We start from the raw sequence: 18,140 nt of genomic DNA on the forward strand, positions 1-18,140 counted from the left end.
CATTTCCAATGGAGACACAGGGCATCTTACTGCCTAAACTGGTATGGTAATGATTTAATTTATATTAATTATTTTCACTTTATCTAAAAGAAGAATTCATTTTAATTAGGAATATGTGGGAATAATCCTAGCTTGGGAAACCTTTTGCTTATATAATTGCAAACGATAAGAAGAAAAAACAGGACCTTGTATGAGTGTATTTGTGAATTGTCAAGTTAAAAAGCTTGAGAATGTCACTTACCTCTCTCTACACCCCTGTGAAATCTAATCGATTGGATTTTTACTATTGTACTCTTAAAATGAATTTGCAGGACTAAATCTCCAACACATTATTTTTATACCAAAATATTATTACTTATAGTATTGTATAGTATAGTATGGTTAGGTCGGTGGTTAAGACCTTCTTCTGACCTGGTCGTGAGTTTCAATCCCAGCACCATCAATCTGCCACTGCTGAGTCTCTGAGCAAGGCCCTTATATGTAAGTCACAGATATGAGCGCCTGCCATATTGCATTATTGTAAATGATAGAAATGCAATAAATCTTTTATACCATTGTGAAATTCATGACTGCCATTGACTTTCTATGCCATGTGTGTATTCTGATTTCTTATCCATCTGATTAAAGGTAATGAAAATGTCAATATTTAAATAGCTTATAGATTATCGCTGTTTTGTGTCAATTTGTGAGAATTTTGATGAATTAGTGCATGCATGTAAACAAGATGATGTTACAACTGTATAGAATGTATGCTATTTTATTTATCACTCTTATTATCTCAATACAACAACAGAAACGGTACAGCTTGGGCACTGCCTTTTTCTCTCTTTTTCACAGTTTTCCCTTGTATTTATGGACTAAAAAAATGAAACATTGCATTAAAATGTTTTATTACTATATAGCTTTTTATTAGTCACTGCTATCAACATGGCGGCTGTGGCACCGCAACGCATCCCAAGCTACGGTGGGGAGGGGGCGGTGTGCGCGAGCTGCAGGCGCGTTCGAGCGCTAGCGATTCGAACGCACGCGAAAGCTCGCTCCGCCGTGCTCTGATTGGCCGCCGCGATGTGCGCTCGCGCTCGGGCCAGCCTATGAAAATGCCACGCGGAGGGAGACCTGGCAGAGTTGAAACGGCGCCGTGCGAGATGCCGCGCTCGCGCGCCCGAGTTCCACCGCGCGAGGACAGTAACTGACGCCCAGCGGGTTTTCCTGAGGTGGTTGATATTTTATTTTTTTGAGAAAAACTCGAGGAGAAAACTTGGAGTTTTTGTTTTTGGGGGTTGTTAAAATAAATAAATACAAATTATATAAATCTTCATCTTTCCCGGTCATGGATGTTTTCAATACATTTCTGATGTTTGTTTCAAGTCTGAGCTTCTTTCTCTCCACGGTAAGTTCTTCTCATATGCAACTTGTCTGACACAGTTTTTTTTTTTATCTGGTATGCATTATATTTATCGTGTTATTTATTCATTTAAATATGTTAATATCATAATTACAGCCTGTTTATTAGTTCAGCTTGTGGTTTTGCATAATGGGGTCTATAAAACTTTATGTTAAAATACATTCACTTATGGGCTAATTACTGAATTATTTGGACATTTGACAAGTTTGTAATTTGTATTTCGATAGATAGATAGATAGATAGATAGATAGATAGATAGATAGATAGATAGATAGATAGATAGATAGATAGATAGAGTACTTTATTAATCCCAAAGGGAAGTTGTGATGTTACAGCAGCCAGTTCATAGAGGTACAACAAAGTACAATCAACAAGATGTAATTGAATATTGATATTAGGTTCAATTAAAAGGTAACAATAAGATCTTATAGGTTATTAATTAAAATAAACCTATGATACACTGTTTACAGTAGTGCAGTTGCTGTAAAAAGAAATGGTAAAAGGAAATTCCTGCACATTAAGTTGCATTTATGAGGTAAAAACGTTGCAAAATAATAAGATACTGTTTCCATGTACCTGATAATTGGTACAGTTGTTTGGCACAGCCAGGCATCTACCACCTCTGAAATTTATCATGCCACCCTGTTTATCACCATAAATATGAATTATTTATTTAAAATCATTGTAGTAGCACTGTACTTTTCTTTTTTGCACAAATGCCAGTTCTAAAGCAAGTACACTTGTTCAGTACAATTATAAAACCAGTACAATCTGCCACCCTGTTCACACACTTTGTATTAAAACTTTTAACTTCATATACATTAAACATATACATATATGAGAGGGACCTAAACATATTTGGCACAAAAGCACAATATTTATAATTATTGAGGCCATAAGTTTTTGTATATAAACAGAATTTATCCAAAATGTATAAAGCATTTAGGTTATATAGCAATCCTCTTTATTTACAGTTCATACAATATTGAATATGCCGAATATTATACAATTGAATTGTGATTTAAGGAGGTGTGTCTGCCATACATACTATTCATTTCTCATTTTATTATCTTAACATTGTGCAATTTCAACACTGCAATACCGTTGAATATATGCAAATGATCCATCTGATCAGTCCCTAAATATGTTATTGTGATGCAGTTCCCACCTGGGTTTGTTATTATGAAGTCAGAGAGCAGTAAGTGATTTGTAGGGTTACAGAGAAGTGCAATTTGCTCTCAAACAATTATGCTGTTCGAAGTGCTAGATTGAAAGAAATCCTTTCAGAGCCAGCCTAAAGCTGTTTAACTCTTTATAGCTATTGGGGTTAAGGTTTGCAGTGATAGTTTGATCAAAGCATTTTTGAAGCTCAAAGATTTTAAGAGTTCTGCAATATATATTTAGAAACTGGTTGGTATTCTGGACAGTTGACTCTTTGTCAAGGTTAGACCCTCTTGGCAGATCTTACTTTTAGTTCAACTGGATCCTGACACCAAAGACTTGCACATCAGATTGAGGAATGCTTTGAATTCTTATTGTTTAAAAGCAAGCATGCTGGTTTTAAAATGAAGCTGTTTTGAGCATAGTGGTATTTATTTTAAGAGGAACAAGCTTGACTTATCTGTCAGTGTGTCTTTCACAATGCAAGTCATGTATGGTTAGTTTCCTAACTAAAACCTCAGTCATTTTATTATGAGAACAAGTGTATGTCTCATAGTACATGGTGTGGAAACATGTCAGTTGAAAAGTATTTGTATGCTGGTTTGCATATGTGTGGAGAATACACTAGGTTATACATTAACTTGTAATTATTAAATGAAATGCCTACATGCAAAATTTTGTTCTTTTTAAAACATATCTCACTGCATCAGTCTGTTCGATCTACACAAACATGAATCTGCCAGTAGTACACTTACTCAACATTTTTACACCGAACCTGTATCTAGTATATATCTTCCTTTCTTTTCTGATAAGCATGTGTCTGAAATAATGCTCATCTGGACCAAACTGGCCTTGAAGAAGTTGATACATTAATTTAAGCCAACTGTGGAAACCAATTTCGTTGTATATATGAAATAAAATAAAAAATCGTGGCAAACTATTTAACAACTATAATGAGATATAATTAGAAAATAGATGCATTTATTGTAGTGTTAAAATCCCCCAACAAAAAACAATATTTAAGGGCTCAGAAAAAAAGCAGAGCTCCTTCAAATAAATATTTTAATACTTGCATTGTCCCTTATACAATGCAACACTTTATGTCATCCACTTAAAAAGTTTAAAGAGATAACGCTCATTATATAATGACGTTTCAATTTTGGATGCTGTTGAAAATAAAAAGGGCAGCTGATCATACTTTATTCACTTTAACACAGGACTGGCCCAGCACAGTGTCTTTTTGCCACCTTATACCAGCACATTGACACTTTAAGGACAAATCACACTGGATTACTTTAATCTGTACTTCTGTCTTCTGTGATATTATTCTTAAACTTATTTTCACACTTTTTAGTTATACATATACTTTTAATATACTTTTTCTAATATACTTTATACTTTTTTTTTTATTCTTATATTCTATTTTTGATGTTTACATGTTGGACAGTCGTAAAAAAAAGCATTTCACTACATGTCGTACTGTGCATGAATACGTATGTGACAAATAAAATTGAATTTGAATTTAAAGCACAGAATACCGGATGCACCATTTTGTTATTTGGACTGGAATAAAAGTTTCTAGAAGTATAAATTGTCTGTGAGTTCTTGTTACTGGTTTTTTGTTGAAGTTTCCAGCCTAGAGAGGATGAGTTTCTTTAAATTGCCTGTAGAGGTGAGTCATTGTGCAGATGTATTGGCCTGCTGCTTAGGGTGTACTTCCTCTTCCCACATGCAGTGCTTTGGGAATAGAATTCAAATACTGCTGTCTGTGTTTATAAGACCTCACACATTCACACTTACTTCTGTACACAATACCTGGATGAAGATTAGAAATAACAAAGTAGCTATTGCTACTGTTTATTGATGTGTTTTGCTGAAATCCAAAAAGTAATGTCATAGGTCAGCGCCAGGCTATTGTACTAAAGTTATCTAAAGAGCATTGCTTCCTTATTTGTGTTTCAATACGGATCACATGTACAGTATATAACCTGTTATGCTTGTAGATGAGTGGTTAAGTTCAGAACACAGACATAATGTAAGTCATAGAGCTGGGCGATATAAACTGTTTGGAATTTTTGCACTGTGCCATTATAAGTAATAGACAATAATTTACAGTCATTTTTTTTTTCAAAAATACATGTTCAGAGTAAGAATGTGCTTTTTTTGTGAGTGCTTGCACAATAAAAACACGTTATAAAATTCTCATTAATTAAAAAGTATCACGCGATTAAATCCGTAGCAGCATATACATTTACTTATATTTTTATTAATAGAGCAGACTTAGGCACTTTATTACCTTGCATAATCATAATAATTTATATTTGGCAGCTATTCCTTTGATTATGAGAGAGATCTGCACAGGATTTACATTTTTTGCCTGTGTGAACTTTAAGCTTGCACTAGTGTAGCAGTTCCTCATGCATGAAATGAAGCCTGTGCTGGTCATTATTCTACAAACCCAATGGTGTTGTTCTTCAGGTCCTTAAAATTGGCTCCAGCTAAACTAGAAAAGTAAGCAGCATAAATTCCATTTATTTGTTTTGCACAAGGGGGAATTATACTGCGAATTCAGTCACACCCTCAGGTGTAAAAACGTCTGGTGGAGATTTTTTGCACTGCTTACTAAAATGAAGTTCAAAAATTAAGATATGGCTTTCTGGAATTCATTACAAAGCTAATAAAACAACATTTGCTTTCTGTTCAGTATTTTAATACGTTTCCCGGTAATAATAAACATCATAAATCTTTGCCTGTCTACAGAATTTAGGACTAATAAATGAATACATTATGGAAATACCTTTCTCTCTTCTCTCCATTCATTATTGTCTACTCATTCTATTTTAGGTATGGTAGGATATTAAATTTTCTAACCACAATAATACCCCTAACATCACAATAATGCATTTAATGTTCTTTTTTTGGTGTGGAAAACAGAATTTCCTTCATGTTGACGGGTGGTATTCTGAAATGTAATAACTTGATGCAGCACCGGGTGGGTTGTGATTAGAGGCATGACCATATGATCATATGTACAATGTTCTAATTTTTAGGTTTATAAACTGCTGCTGCACCTCTTAATGCAAATAATTGCCATCCTACATACCTAAAAATTCCATGTGTGTATCTGAGAAGCTGCAAGAAATTTTAAAGGTGGAATGATGGTGTGTACTTGAGCCTAACCTGCTTCTAAGTTAATGTGTGCTCCCTAATAGCTTTAAGTGATTTCTAACCGGGAAACATGTTAATGACCTGAAATAATGAGGCATGACATGTACCACACCACATTGGTCAAGAAATGTGTTCAGGTTAAATCCGATATCAAGATCTAATTGTGTTAGTTTAAGAAGGCATTTGTACACCTTTTTTTCTTAAAGCTGCTTGTAAAAGTGTAAAATACTGTAAAGCAGGATATATTGAATGATTATAGAATGATAAAGTCCTGTGTGTTAAATTAGCATGTCATCCCTTGTTGGTTTTAAGGCGGTTCATAGTTGGAAAAGTTAGAAAAGACAATCTATAACTTTAAAAACTGTAATTAGCAAAGCTGAAGTCGACACTGATGCCCACACTTTCCATAATTAACCTGCTTAATCCAAGAGAATCACATGAGTGTATTTAAAGGCCAGATGTATTCACTCATTCCTACAAGACTCATTATCTAGCTATTTCACACAGTCTTCAGAAAGATAACAGCAGTTTCTGAAAGACAGTTACAGTATCTCTGTGAATAATACACTTTTATGCAGGTATTATACTGAAATATGAAAAGAAAATATATGCATTTACACTATCACACTTTTCTTAGAATGAAGTTGTTTTAGTAACATTCTCAAGAATTTTGCAAATTTTGTTCAACTATTTATATATTTATAATCTTTATAAAAATTCATTAAATAATTAATCACAAATTATTATTTTTTATTCAGAAGAATAATCAGTGCAAAACAATGTGTATATTTGTCTGTATTAAACTTACTAAATAAAAAATTGCTGCAAACAGAGGTTTAATTTTAAATGATACAACAGGATATTTTGAACTAAAAAAACTTTAGTACAGGTTCATCTTAAAAAAAAAAAAAAAAAAAAAAAAAAAAAATTGGTAAATTTCCCAAACAATACAGAATAAATGACAATGAAATAGAGCTCCAAAGTCGTCTAATTTAACGGATTTTTGCACCTCTTTCTCATGTGGTTGTGTAACTGTAGAACATATAATTTTGTGTCTGCCATTGTGGTCCATATCGATCACTTATCAATATGTATCACATACGAAGATAAATAACGATAAATGTGCAGGCTCCTCAAGAAAGAATGCAATCATGTGACCACATAATTTTTTATACATTTTAACTCACATATTAGGACCTCTGGTGTTCAAACAGTTCATTTTCATTAGCTGTATAATTAATCCTATGCTAATTTCCACGTTCTGAGTTACATAGTTCCACTATGCACATCAACCCTGTTTCTGAGGCAATGTATATTTTCTCTATATATGGAAACAGCAGCTGTCTCTATGGTATATTCTGAAAGGGTAATATATTTTGTCTCCCTGAAAATCTTGCTTACCTCAGCAGTTTCCTCCTAAATTATTATTACTTACACTCTTCTAATTGTGATGTTAAGCCCATGCGCATGCCCAAAAATAACTTACTTTAATATCTGATAAAAATATATTTCTGCTTTGGGAATTTTCTTATAAATTTTAATAGTGAGTGGGTTATTATGGTGCGACCCTTAATTCCAAATGAAGCTAAGAAATTGTAATTTTTTTTTGTTGCACCCTTGAGCAGGCTGTTTATCGTAAATCGCTTAGGTTTATACATCGGATTCTGAATCACTTGGCTCCAGACAGTCCTTCTATACCGTTCCAGTTCCAGAAACTTTAATAAAAGGAAAAGTCAGTATTTTTAATAGAGTTAGAGGACAATGGAATTTTGTCTTTAATTCATGATTTGGAGCAGAGATTTAATTGATTTTATTGATTTATAGCATTACTCTCTCACCCATCAGTCAGAAGGACACTAACCATGTACGTGTCTGTGTGCTTTTGTCTGAAGAAGGTGGATAGTGACTTCAGTGTTTCTTCAAATGATTTACTTTTCCTCGTAAAATGTATTAATGAAGCAAAACAACAATCTTAAATGTTTTTGTTGCACTGCCATATACTTTGCATTAAGGCCATCTTTTGTAACTGTATCTGCAATCACTACAACATACTCCAAAGTTACCATCACACACCCTCACTCTCTCTTTCGTTTTCTCTTTCTCTCTCTCTTTTTTTCTCTTTCTCTTTACATTACCACCCTCTCTTCACTGATTTCCCCTGTCTGGCCTCCTCTGTTGACATTTTTCTGTGGCGTGTTAAGGGCATTAACGTGAAGGGCAGTTAAACAGCTGCATGGTGTATCTCAGTCGTCTGCCTTAAACAACCATCCTATACATGGACTTTACTCCAACAGCACAGTATGTATTACTTGTGAACTCATCAAGTCTGTTTTGCTTTCAGGAGTACTAAAAATGTTAAGTTGAAATAAACTCTCAGTGTCACACTGACTGTAAACCCTGAAACATCTTCATCAAATATCAGTCAATGCAGTCTTGTAGTTAGAAAAACACCACTTTAAAAAAAATCAAATAAAAATCACTCTTAAATTTGTATGTAGATTTGATTCAAGTATAAGTTGCAAAAATGCTTGATCAGCTTCTGCAATTTATTAGTTGGATAAATACTGCAGAATGACATCTGGATGACATATGTTCTTCCCTACAGGAAAATAACTGTGTAATTAAAAAAGAAAGCACCGTAGGCTTCTCAGAGACTCAAAGACATCATAACTCCTGTGTACTCGCTCTCTCTCTCTCTCTCTCTCTCTCTCTCTCTCTCTCTCTCTCTCTCTCTCTCTCTCTCTCTCTCTCTCTCTCTATCATGCTCTCTCTCTCTCTCTCTCTCTCTCTCTCTCTCTCTCTCTCTCTCTCTCTCTCTCTCTCCTCTTTCATGTCTGTCAAACTGCCAGAGTGTCTGTGTAGCAGCAAAATTAAGCCTTAAAGATAAAGAAGTGTACAGAGGCTGCGTTTTTCACTCCTCCTCCGCTTGCAAACGTGCTCTAATTTGCTTGGTCTGATCTTTGCTTCAGAAGCATCAGCTTCATCAGGCTTATCACTCACGACTGCATTCATGCGTGTAGGTCTTGTGCTATGGTAGCATTTATTCAGCTTTCAGTGAACACTGCCCATAATTAAAAAATTTCTATAGTCAATATCTAAAAGCAAAAATAAGATTATAATATTATATGACTGGCAAAAGAAATGTACAATGTACATTTTCATATTCTGCTTGAGAATATCTGATCCTTAATGTTATCTAAGAATGTCACAAATGGCAAAAATGTCACAAAAAAATGTGTATTAAAGTGCTCCAATATAAAATATTGTTTTATGTTGTAAAAACACAGCTATAATATCGTGTTGTAATAAGTTCTGAAAGACGTAATACCATATTAGTTTGTTCCACTGTACTCAGTATTGGAACCTTTGCAATTGACAAGCAAAACTGTCTCCTCTATCAATAGAAAAACTGAAATGTTTTTCAATTTCTGCTTAAAATACTGTGCTTAAAATATTTTCTGCTACTATAAGGACATAAATGGGATGTGAAACCAAGAAAAGATGAATAAACAACCCAGGTATAAGTTTACAAACAGCCCCCTTCAGGCCCAGGAATAACGTTAATCACTGTTTTTCATGTTGGACACAGCTAGTGATGATACAAGATAACTGTACAAGTATGTATTTGCTCTTCAAGGTACAATCAATGCAAATTAATTCCATTAACCGTGAGGATGCACACTCCTTATTATCAAAATACACCTTGCAAATGAGCATGACAAACACTCTCATCTTAGAAAATGTACGGATAACAAAGAGTGTACAAATGGCATAACAAGTAAAAAGACATGACAAATTATTTGCCTCGATGCTTCATTTAGTCCAAATAACTACACATGGAGGATTGCGTTTCCCCACGGACTATTATTTCTGATGCACCACCCACTAAACTCTGGACTGCTCTGCGGTATTATTTTTTAACGTGGCGTACTCACAAAACTGGGCTTGAAAGCTTGCGTGGAAAATGGCGTACGCACGTTTCCAGCCTGTTTTTGTGCATGTGCCATGTTTATAAATGAGACCCCCAGACAGGTAACACTGAAGATGCTGCAGAATGAAAAATGGAGGAACAGAGAAAAAACAGCGAGGGGCGAGAAGAAGATTTAGGCCAAAGAATACAACATAAAGTTTCCAAAGTTTGGGATCATTTTAAACTAAAACTAAGAAAATACCATTCAGTGCGTTTACCTATTTTTTTTTTTTATTTGAAATTGATTTTTAGATTTTTATTTATAATGCGTTGTTTTTTTTAGTTTGCAATTTCAGTCATAAAAATTTCATATTTTTCAAAAAGTGAACAAATCACTTGTTCATTTAATTTCCTGTCTTATTTTCTCTTGTATATTCAGTATTGCGCTTTAATAAAGAAAAAGTACTTCTTATCCAATTACTCGAATAATGGACTACTGGCAAAAATACTCGATTATTATAATAATTAATAGCTGCAGCTCTATATAGTATATATTTGAAAAAAGAGAGAGAGAGAGAGAGAGAGAGAGAGAGAGAGAGAGAGATGTGATGACTCTTGACTTCAGGAGCAGAATCTTAAGTATTGTTAATAACAGCTGGCTAAGTATATAACCTGATCACTCCATACACAGTTCCAAGGAATAATCAATAACTAACTGTTCTGACTGTTCATTTGCTCTCAAGGTTGGACCAGTAAACGGAAGGTGTGGTAGAAACCATACTGATGAATTTGAGATTAGTTTTAATGCTATCTTTCTCGTGTTCTCAGTAACAAACAGTGTTCCTTTTATTTTAAGTGCTCATATACAGATGGCATGTGTTCTGATTAACATCCTGAGTCATTCTTCACTGCTTCGTTCATATACATTTTATCCAATTTAAAAGCGAGTCAGTGCTTAATTTGCAGGGCTAAAGTGTTTTGTGTAGAAACAGTGTTTGTGAGCCGTCTTGTACAATAATTAATTAGTGCCTTCATGACCACAGGCCAGTCCTTAGAGAAAAGACACACAGAATGAATGATGGCGTCTGATTCTTCAGACTTCAGCATATTAAGTGCCCTGGTGAGGGATGAGCTTGTAAATGCAAGGCTCTATGGCAAAGAAACAAAAAAAGTTGCCTGTGTGTGAGATAGAAAAGCAGTGTCCAGTGTGCTGAGTCATCCTACAGCACTTGTATATTTCTTGTGCAGTGTAAATAGAAATGTAAGGCCAAAGAGAGCCAAATGAATGTTTTCCTCTGGAGTAGACCAACTTTCTCGAAGTATCCAGTGGTGTAAGAGTCGGATTGTTAGTGACTGTGTTTGGAAATGACCTGGACTATATGAGGAGTAAATGTCAAAACACAAGGTATGTTGTATGGTTTAGAGACAGTGGCATTGACTAAAAGACAGGAGGTGGAGCTGGAGGTAGCAGAGCTGAAGATGTTGAGATTTTCATTGGGAGTGATGAAGATAAACAGGATTAGAAACGGGTTTATTAGAGGGACAGCGCATGTAGGACGTTTTGGGGACAAAGTGAGAGAGGCCCGATTGAGATGGTTTGGACAGGTGCAGAGGAGGGACATGGGGTGTATCGGTAGGAGAATGCTGAGGATGGAGTCACAAGGAAGGAGGAAAGGAGGAAGACTAAGAAGGAAGTTTATAGATGTGGTGAGGAAAGACATGCAGGTAGTTGGTTTGAAAGAGGCAGATGTAGAGGACAGAGGGGTATGGAGACGGATGATCCACTGTGGCGACTCCTAATGGGAGCAGCTAAAAGAAGAAGAAGAAGAAGGAGAAGAAGATGTCAAAACACAAGGATTGCATTAATTGATTTAAAGAAATAAATTCCAGCAAATTATTGGACTAAGAACACAAAAGTATGTGGACTTTATCAGCTCTGCAAATATCTTGCTTTCTGAGCTGATGTGTTCCTTGAGGAAGATGTAAAAATCACATCATAATGATATAAGGAGTGTGAGAGATTTGGAATGCAGTGCATAGTCCGAAAAGGAAACACGCTATGATCTAGTAATTAAAATGGATTTGATATACAGTGAAGAAAATAAGTATTTGAACACCCTGCTATTTTGCAAGTTCTCCCACTTAGAAATCATTGAGGGGTCTGAAATTGTCATCGTAGGTGCATGTCCACTGTGAGAAACATAATCTAAAAAAAAAATCCAGAAATCACAATGTATGATTTTTAAACTATTTATTTGTATGATACAGCTGCAAATAAGTATTTGAACACCTGAGAAAGTCAATGTTAATATTTGGTACAGTAGCCTTTGTTTGCAATTACAGAGGTCAAAAGTTTCCTGTAGTTTTTCACCAGGTTTGCACACACTGCAGGAGGGATTTTGGCCCACTCCTCCACACAGATCTTCTCTAGATCAGTCAGGTTTCTGGCCTGTCGCTGAGAAACACAGAGTTTGAGCTCCCTTCAAAGATTCTCTATTGGGTTTAGGTCTGGAGACTGGCTAGGCCACACCAGAACCTTGATATGCTTCTTACAGAGCCACTCCTTGGTTATCCTGGCTGTGCGCTTCGGGTCATTGTCATGTTGGAAGACCCAGCCTCGACCCATCTTCAAAGCTCTAACAGAGGGAAGGAGGTTGTTCCCCAAAATCCCATCCCATCTGACCACATGACTTTCTCCCATGACTCCTCTTGATCATCCAAATGGTCATTGGCAAACTTAAGACGTGCCTGGACATGTGCTGGTTTAAGCAGGGGAACCTTCCGTGCCATGCATGATTTCAAACCATGACGTCTTAGTGTATTACCAACAGTAACCTTGGAAACAGTGGTCCCAGCTCTTTTCAGGTCATTGACCAGCTCCTCCAGTGTAGTTCTGGGCTGATTTCTCACCTTTCTTAGGGTCATTGAGACCCCACGAGGTGAGATCTTGCATGGAGCCCCAGTCTGAGGGAGGTTGACAGTCATGTTTAGCTTCTTCCATTTTCTAATGATTGCTCCAACAGTGGACCTTTTTTTCACCAAGCTGCTTGGCAATTTCCCCGTAGCCCTTTCCAGCCTTGTGGAGGTGTACAATTTTGTCTCTAGTGTCTTTGGACAGTTCTTTGATCTTGGCCATGTTAGTAGTTGGATTCTTACTGATTGTATGGGGTGGACAGGTGTCTTTATGCAGCTAACGACCTCAAACAGGTGCATCTAATTTAGGATAATAAATGTAGTGGAGGTGGACATTTTAAAGGCAGACTAACAGGTCTTTGAGGGTCAGAATTCTAGCTGATAGACAGGTGTTCAAATACTTATTTGCAGCTGTATCATACAAATAAATAGTTAAAAAATCATATGTTGTGATTTCTGGATTTTTCTTTTAGATTATGTCTCTCACAGTGGACATGCACCTACGATGACAATTTCAGACCCCTCCATGATTTCTAAGTGGGAGAACTTGCAAAATAGCAGGGTGTTCAAATACTTATTTTCCTCACTGTATAACATTCTAATAGCAATGTATTCATTAATACCCATTAATTAGAAATTAAGCGTCTTACTGAAATTCTATGAGCAGATAATTAGTCGTAGGCTAAAGGTCATTAACGAGAACTCGCTGGTATTTACATTTACGGTAAATCGTTGAAACACAAAAGCATAGTGCTTCGTTTCCCTTATAGCCAGACAGCTAACATTCTGTGGTATTAAGTCAAGTGCAAACACGCTGATTGATGAATAATCTTTACTTGGCTTGATCTACTTTGTCATCGAAATAGGCGCTTTGTTAGGGTGCTCTGTTTTGTTTATAAAATCACAGTTTGTTTGCATTATAAGAATGTTTTTTAGATGTATTGAAATTATAATCTTATGATCTTCAGTTAAACATGACTGTTGGCAGGCTGAGAGTGTTTGAAAGTGCTTTACAAATATTAAATATAGTAAATTAAATATAGCAACATAACCACATGTGACAGTTTTGCAAAAGTTGGTTAGTTGTATTGTACACTGTGTGTGTCAGTATCTTTAATTTTAAACTAAAACACAAACTAACGACTGATTGTGTTTGGATGCCTAGCATAAACACACATGAGATGAAGAAGACATTATTTTTGTAGGCTTGGAATTAGGCAGTTTATTATAAATAAATATTGGGCTCCGCATGTTTGGAATATGTGGACACGACATTTTTTGAACGGCTGGAAATGAGGCTATATCGCACCCGAACGAAGTCTAATTTTTATATATTTTAAATTAGCCAAAAAGCGCAGTGCTTTTTGGGTGTCCGCCATGACATCAGTGGTGTAGCAGAAAAGAAGATCTAATTATAGTTTGTAGTCTTTTCAACGTTTGGTTTTATATATTAGGAACCATAATAACCTTTTTCTTGGCATGTACAGATTGGAAGTTATATAACAAGCTGAGTTATTTATATTATTTGACATGCAGCTTACATGTACTATGACGTCCATGGTTTGGTTAACGCAAGTCACAAATCACCATATTCAAGAAGGCCAAGTAACATTTTTCTGGGCCATTCATGGGATTGAAAAAGTATTTGCAGTTCACCAAGCATACAGAACTCTGGAGTCCATAAAGACTTCAGGTTAAAACGATCAGAATGTTTGTCCTTTCGTCAAAAGGCTGTCAGATGGAATCTCAACAATGCCACAACCATGGGTCCAAAAGAGAATAATTGACCCTGCTCTCTGAGTGGAAGGCATACTGTAACCTTCAACAATTGACTGAAGATCTGAAAAAATATCAACTAATCTGACGACCCTTTGAGCTCATGAGTTCTGCAAATGGCAGTTAGCATCTCCTTCACGTATGTTTAGCTGCCCTGTGTTGCATAACAATATTTTGTCCACTTGCATTTCTTTTTGGTAACTGTTGTGTGATAGACAAGAATAAGTTGCCTTTCTCAGAAGAGTGTATACATACTCTCTCTCTGTTTATTTCTTCTTCCCTCTCTCTTCCTTTCTCTCCCAAGTAAATTCTCACTCAACTCTCTTTAGCTCTCTTTTTTAAAGACACACATCATCTTCCATGACATTCATGACTTGTTTTGTGCTTTCTTGGTCATTCCCATCCTCTTAGACATTCAATCTATGGGCCAGTTACTGTCACTATGTATTTGTCATCTCTGATTATTCTTCCCACTGGCCTTCACTTGTTCAAAGCATTATTTTATCTTGCTGCATTTCATCACTCATTCTGTGTCTATTGGAAGGCTGAAATTGTGTAAAAAGCATAGCGTTACACTGATTTTACATAAAATATGAAGTTCATGGTGAACGAGACTGTATATTATAGTGAACTGCACAATTTCACACTCATGATGTGATTTAGTTTTATGCCTATTATGAATGCTATCAGAAAGTGTCCTTCTAACCTTAAAACATCTGCAATGTATTGCACCATATAAAGACACTGTAGATTAAACAATAAGGTGATTTCCATCATCAGCATATTGAAGCCTTATCCTCTCCTGTTGTCTCTCACACAGAGCATTGCAGTCCATATGTGTGATGTGGCAAATGAAATCGAGTTGGAGAGGGAGCGATGTGAAAACAGAACTTCTGGAAATATAACATCAGGTAAAGTTTACATAACCCAGGATTCTGAAGGTCACCCTACTGATAGTGATGCGTTTTCAACATTGTAATAGTCTGTGGGCATTTTTCTTTCAAACCACTGAGGCAATGCCGGTTGGTGAATAAAAAAAAAAACTTTTTTTTGCCCCAGCCTTCACAAAGCCAGCTTCAAGGGCTTCTGAAAGTTCTTTGAGCTCTGAAATTATTTGTCCTCCCGTGACTCATTCTTTGCAGTGACAACCAGTGTGTAATTCCATTTCTCTGAAGTGAAAGCCATGCTCACATTGTAGGAAGATAACAAGAGGAGTAGGGGTCTCACAGACCACGCTCATCCAACTGAGTGGTTTGAAGAGATAGTTGTATATTTCCACTTCTGTTTCAGATAGTCTCGAGATCCTCTGAAAAACTCATCACAGGAAAAGTACACCTTCCTGCACGCTTCCTATCTGATTTTTTTCTGAACTTTGGTAGGAAATACCAGATTTTGACCCTGTGTAGATATTCATTTCTATGGATTGTTTTTCTAGAATCACCCTAAAAGCTCGACAGTACAACATAGGAGACTGGACCATAAAAAGAGTTAATTGGTTTTTTTTTTTTTTTATCGTTACAATGACGATGAATATATCAATATAGTCTAAAGGTGTACATAATCCGAATAAATACAGAAGCTTCGTCAGAAGATTTTTTAAATGAGATAATCAGAAAGCAAAAAATGATCTTCTAAGTTAACAATAGTTAACAAAAGCAGATTCAGTGCCGGGAGGGGAGGGTTGCGTTAGGAAGGGCATCCAGCATAAAAACGTGCCAAATCAAACATGCGGATGATCCGCTGTGGCGACCCCTAATGGGAGAAGCCGAAAGAAAGTTTAACAAAAGCAGATTATAATGGTCTCCCATTATAAAACACACTCGCTTGTTGATAAAATTACAGCTAAAGTCTTATAAGTTCTTTGCCCTGTTCATAATTTAACGACTTTAAAGGGACGGTGAGATGAGATGTTCGGGACGTCTCAATAGAGATCCAGTGAAGTAAGGACTTTTGACCATAACTAACATAAATTATTTTAGTTAATTTTATTGTAACGACTTTGTTTGGTGCAAATATTGTGTGCATTTGAAACAAAAAAAGATAAATTAAATCTTGTAAAATACCAGTTCCTCTTCACTGTGTGTGTGTGTTATGCTGGAAAAACAGTTGTTAAATGCTCATTAGGGACAATTAATGTGCACTGTGATTGAGTGGTAAATCCTCCCTTGTGTTACCAGGCTGCAAAGGAATGTGGGACATCATCACCTGCTGGCCGTCAGCCAAAGTCGGAGAGCTGGTGGTAATTCCCTGTCCGAACTACTTCAGGCACTTCAGCGAGCACCAGAGTGGAGGTGAGGCACAAAAGGATTTTGTGAGCAGCTGAGTGGACTTTAAAATAAAATTAAAACATGAACTGTTTGTTGTATCCGGTCTTTCAGCAGTCCTATTAGGCAACAGAAATGTAGTTTAGAACAAAGTTTAGACCTGTAGGAATGTGTTTTTCCTCCCCTGAACCAGCCTGAGATTCCACAACGAAAGTGATTCATTACATAACAGACTTTTGAAGAGGCTGTTTTGTTGTCTGAGCTTTAATGGCTGCTGGCAGAAATGGTGTGGTGAGAAATCTCTGTAATGGGATGTGGAGATTTCAAAATCGAATTGTTTCTTTTAGCTATTTGTTATTGCAATGTATTTATACCTCCAACCTCCAGCTTTTTTTACTGTAATGGTGTTTTGGGAAAAAATTGACTTCAAATCTAATATTAGCTTGCTTTAATAACTAGTGTGTATCAACATACACACTCCATTAAACAAAAAATCAAAGCCATGGGGCATACGTGTATAATATTTTAGCCGTAACTATATTTAAGGCATAAGAGTTGGAAGAATTTTGCGATTATTTGGTAAGACCATGTTAAAATGCACAATATAAGCCTGTTGAGTTTCAATTTTTATGTTGTGATGATGATGTAAACAGAAAATCGACCAGAGGGCTATTGACTGTAATAGCCTCAAGCAGATGGAGTTTTTATGCATTAGAAAAATCCCAGTTTGTAAATATATAGGGAACTGAATATGTTTTTTTTTTTTTTTTTGTGTGTGTGTGTGCCTTGTTGGCTCTCTTGATCCCTATGACTTATTACAATATGAAAAGCTTTAGTAGAAAGCTATTTCAGTGCACTAGCAAGGGTTCAATAGGTAAAAGTTGTTAGAGTGCCATACACATACAAATGCATTACGCTGTTTCTTTTACATGAAAGGTTCAGTGTTCCTAAAAGAATGCTCGTATAGAGCAATACATTGAACTCTTCCTCAGTGATTGATGCATATCTGTAGCATAGTGGCACTCTGAGAGAATTCAGAGAAAGTGCTAGACTGAGTACTGAATTGCTGAGAGTTTAAGAGGACAGCCAAATTGCATAGTGGAGCTGAAAGAGTGTTATGGCAGTACTGCCACATTCATGCCCATGTGAAGAGTGGAATTAGTGTTAATGTCTAACATAGGAAAATGTGCAGAGGTGGTGGGAGGGAAATCATTTTTCTTTATTTTTATGGTAATGCAGGTGGCCTGTGGAAGGTTGCCATCTGGTGGATCAGCTTCTTGTAATGGTAGCACATAGTTGACTGCCCTCGTTCTTGTAGTATGCAAGTTTCCAAGTGTCCATCCTTGCCTTTAATGTATTTTAAATTAAAATTTCCTGCTCCTTATTCTTAATATGTACCTGATTTGTACAAAGGGCCAGTATTGTCATGATTTTGTAAAAGAAAAGTTGAAGAAAAGTTAAACTTTTTTTTTTTTAAGTCTTTCACCTACTTGCTCATGTTGTGTGCAGTCTTTTTGATGAGAGGACTGAATAAACACTATCT

At 36.0% G+C, this 18,140-nt stretch overlaps 1 protein-coding gene across 1 annotated transcript in view; it reads left to right on the plus strand.

Annotated features, from left to right (window-relative positions):
* The first annotated feature begins 1,126 nt into the window (after window positions 1–1,126).
* The window catches only part of vipr1b (vasoactive intestinal peptide receptor 1b), a 44,198-nt gene continuing 27,184 nt past the window's right edge, over window positions 1,127–18,140 (plus strand). Inside the window, exons 1-3 of the mRNA XM_083530186.1 lie at window positions 1,127–1,390; window positions 15,154–15,244; window positions 16,511–16,624. Of these exons, the coding sequence (XP_083386312.1) occupies window positions 1,331–1,390; window positions 15,154–15,244; window positions 16,511–16,624 (265 nt within the window). The 5' untranslated portion in view covers window positions 1,127–1,330. The remainder of the gene's footprint in view (window positions 1,391–15,153; window positions 15,245–16,510; window positions 16,625–18,140) is intronic.

This window comes from Silurus aristotelis (assembly GCF_946808225.1).
Source record: "Silurus aristotelis genome assembly, chromosome: 25".
In the NCBI taxonomy this organism is placed as follows: domain Eukaryota; kingdom Metazoa; phylum Chordata; class Actinopteri; order Siluriformes; family Siluridae; genus Silurus; species Silurus aristotelis.